The sequence below is a fragment of the Salminus brasiliensis genome, chromosome 6, assembly GCF_030463535.1.
Source record: "Salminus brasiliensis chromosome 6, fSalBra1.hap2, whole genome shotgun sequence".
NCBI classification, from domain to species: Eukaryota; Metazoa; Chordata; class Actinopteri; order Characiformes; family Bryconidae; genus Salminus; species Salminus brasiliensis.
The window spans coordinates 41,667,821-41,671,888 of record NC_132883.1 but is presented as its reverse complement, the minus strand read 5'-3'; the positions used below and the strand labels follow the sequence as shown (position 1 = coordinate 41,671,888).

Sequence of the window (4,068 nt, the reverse complement as noted above, 5' to 3'; positions counted from 1 at the left end):
TTTGTAGTAGTATGGTTTTAATGGACACAATTATCCAAAGATACAATGTGAAGCGGAAAGGGAGGAGCTAAGAAAACATTGTTTATGAAGCAGAGCTGTACTACATTATATAATCCATACAGTCTTGTGACTTTTATTAGACACTACTTCTTCATCTGCATGCTCAGAGCTTCTAGCTAGTAGTTGTAATATTCTGTAGCAGGACGCCCTGGCTGAAAAGGCTGGTGCTGTGAGAAGATTATGATCACTTCCCAACGGCTCTGTGAGGACATGGTATGCTCCTGTCGCTCTTTTGAACCACTTTATATGTACAAGCGTTATAATCATATTCCACAGTGCAGTCTTCGGAATAGTGCACGGAGGACGGCAATCTGCGAAAGAAATGAGCAGAGAATTATTACCTCCTTATGATCTGTCTTGAGGCTTGCACACACAATCAGCTGATTAGCCACTATTACTACTGTAGCTTGCTGACCACACACCCTGCAAGGAGGACACTGACTGGACAGCAACGCTGTTCTCGAGAATACTCAAAATATATATATAATAATTACTCAATATATATATATATATATATATATATACATCTATATCTATATCTATCTATTTATATCTATATGTATATATACACATAAATATATGTATGTATATATCTATATATATATATATATATATTTATATATATATAGATATATGTATATATACACATGTATATATGTATGTATATATATGTATATATACTAAATATTTACACATTACTTTACATATACACACTCTCTGTTTACAATACTGCACTGGTAAACAGTTAAATGTATAGGTTTGATATAATCTAAATGTTTACATTATTTAAAAAAGGCTCTGGGTGGGTGTGAGTTCAGGTGTAGTGTGAGTGGGGTAAAGTCTTAGTGGGTGCACTGTGATAATAAAAATAAGAAATAATAAAATGTGAAATCAGAAGGAACGTCTTAAGGTGCGGAACCAGCTCTTGAGGAACCTTCAGGAAAAAGGCTTTTAGACTTTAGGCTTCTTGAAGGTTCCTCAAAGCACCTTAAGAGGTTTCAAACGTTCCTTAACAGCGTATGGCATTGACATGTCCCTTAACATCTACCTTCAGGACGTCCTGAATGTCAAAACCACAGACATGTGAACTAGGAAAGTTTCAGATCTCAAACCTGCTTGCTTGTGTTTGTTCGTTCGGCCAGCGCATCTACTGGACACTTACCCGTTACAGCAGCTCATTAAGTTGTTGCATGTACACTTGTCACACTTGCTGTTGGTCCAGGAGGATCCTACGACGTGCCAGGTCTTATCCAGAGCGTCCTGGCAATGGGTTGCATCTGTCAGAGGTGAGAAGTTCAACACACAGGATCAATCAGCAAAGTATGAGTTCATGTGTGTGGGTGTGTACTGTATTGTTGTGGCCACACGAAAACCTTACATCTCCAAAACTGCAGCTTTACAGAAGAAGAAAACAAAACTTCTTAACTTTCAGTAGAAGGCAATGGAAATGTAGTCATTTTGGTGCATTTCTATTGGTCATATGTGGACACAGTGTTAGCAATGGGATTCAAATTGTAGCACAAAATGGAAAATGGCTAAATTGGAGAAAAACAGAGGGGATTCGCAGCGATGGTACGTGTGGACATGTACCTTTTTTCAGGAACTCTTGCCAGCAGGCCGCATTGCTCAGAGGAACGAGAGCAAACAGGACAAACCCCAAAAACACTGAGCTCTTCAACATGGACTTTGGAACAAGAAGCAAGTAAACACACTGATTTTGCAATGTCCATTTTGCAACAGAAGTGCAGTTTTGCTCTAACATGTAGGATTTTTTTAATACCACAACTCATTTTTTAAGCTCTGCCACTCTCGCCATGTAAATAAGGCAGTTAGCCAGATAAGATGTGTAAACTCCGAGAATCTACACTATGCTGAAGCCACCAAGTGACCGACTGTAGTTACTTCTACTTTCTTCTACTTCTACTTTAGACATACAGGCCTATCAGAAACATCTTTAATAACTGAACAAGTAAATACTGAAGATACGTAAAGCTCATTAGCCAGATGACAGCTGTGTTTGACCTAAGAATGGTGTGAACTTACCATGGTTCCAGGTTAGGTGTGGATGCTATGAGGTCTGCGATCACCAGTGGCTTTGAAATGGAGCAAAAAGGGGTGGGTGCAGCGACGCTGTGATGCATAAGGCCAAAGTACACGGACTGAACAGATGTTTGTGTTGGAGCACCTGATGGGTTTAGAAGAACTGCACATTCCTCCTTAATAGAGACAAAAAATAGTCCAGAGTATACAGTATACAGACACTCCACACTATTGTTTTGCATATTGCATATTTTTCTCAAGTCAACTGACATTAACTGTGGGAACGTGGGATTGGCCTCAGACAGGTTTATTGGGTGCCTGTCTGTGTTTACACTGATCTCTTGTCAGTCTGTATGAGACACTCCCCAGCCCCATCTCTAGGGGTCATCACCTTCAAGAACTGACTGTTCGCTTGCTGCCTAATTTGAATACACTGACCAGACATACAGACAATCAACCCACCGCAAAAACAAACAGAAACACAAATATTATTAACATTATTATTCAAATACAGGAGACATATTAAAAACAAAATGTGACGGGGTGGTAAACTCTATCGTAAAATGACCACGGTTCTTCATGTAGGTCAAGTTCTGGACCTACAAGACATTGTCAATCAATTTAAAATAGAATTTTCTTTGCATTAATAGTGTGAGAACGGTAATGAATGAAAATGACTTTAATTAAAGGCTAAAAGACATTATTAATAGACAAATCAAGTTTGTGACGGGGTGGTAAGTCAAACTGAGGGACGCACACAAATCATTACAAAATCTTTTAGTATAATTTATGTGAACAGGGACATTATTTGGAGGTATTTTAGTTCATATATTATGTTGTTCAAAGCAGACATGTGAAAAATAATGTCAAATATTATAACGTTACTCTTTAAGAAACAGCATTTCTCACAGGGCCGTCATTAGGCCCAAACTGAGTAAAATGTTGCTGTGTCCCACTGAAATCACAGCAGTAAAAAGTCTTAATTGCTGAGCAGAACTACAGCACGCACCTCTAGTTACATTTCCCCTAACGTCCAGCGTCCTTCCAAAAACGTGAGGCGCTAACGCTTTCAGTCAGAGCCAATTTATTTGGGCTTTTTGGAGCGAAGTAATGGACATTCTTAAATATTAAAAAGAAAGTCAGTCACATAACAGACAAGCTAATGAAAGCTCATAGTGGAATGTTTAGGTTAAGACCATTTCTAACTGTATAATAATGAGACCACTGAAGCAAAGGCCTTCATTAAACTAGCAAAGGCATCAGTTGAAGTTAGCATAGGCTTTTTTATGCTAGCTAGTAATGGGTGGGGGGGCATTAGCAACACAAGCTTGCAAAATGGACGTTGTGAAATTACCAATATATATAAAAAACACTAAACTAGCTTGCTAGCTAACATGAACTAATGTTTTTATGACTCATAGGTAATATTTGATGCATATTTGTGACTACTATTTTTATGTGAATTATTATAATAATAAGAAATACAGCAAGTAAAATAGAAATAGAAACCCAGAAATAATAAAATATGAATTAGAACACTTGAATTAATAGCTGTCGGGAATGCAAACGCTTCTGCACATTTTCCTTTGTGCTTAAGGCAGCTCATCAAACATCGTGGACGCAAACGGCACCCGTTTTATAAATGACTCAGTTCTATTCTATCATTGTAGCAGGACTGACTGGCTTGTAACCCTTATGCTTCCCTCCAGCTGCCACCTACCAATCCGACCATCAGACAAACCCAACCCACCACCACCCAAATTGTCTTTTAGTTGCACATGCACTAATTTCTAATAATAGAAAAGGCTGTAACCTGTGTTTTTATGCTTATCTCATAGCAGGCTGCTCTACCAGTACATTAGCTTGACAACGGACTGGAAACAGATGTTCGTTAAAGTGCTATAGCTACATTTATAAAGTAATGGCTGTTTGTGTACTAAATAGCAGCACTAACTAGGTTTTCAGTAT

The 4,068-nt window shown here is 38.3% G+C and overlaps 1 protein-coding gene across 1 annotated transcript; it reads right to left on the bottom strand.

The window, feature by feature from the left end:
• LOC140556983 (beta-microseminoprotein-like) lies at positions 1–2,208 on the bottom strand. The gene is made up of 4 exons (XM_072681105.1): positions 2,104–2,208; positions 1,651–1,744; positions 1,223–1,337; positions 1–371 (listed from the first exon to the last, which is right to left on the bottom strand). Exons 1-4 carry the CDS (start codon positions 2,104–2,106, stop codon positions 245–247), a joined length of 339 nt encoding a protein of 112 aa, XP_072537206.1. The 5' UTR covers positions 2,107–2,208; the 3' UTR covers positions 1–244.
• Between the last annotated feature and the right edge of the window lie 1,860 nt (positions 2,209–4,068).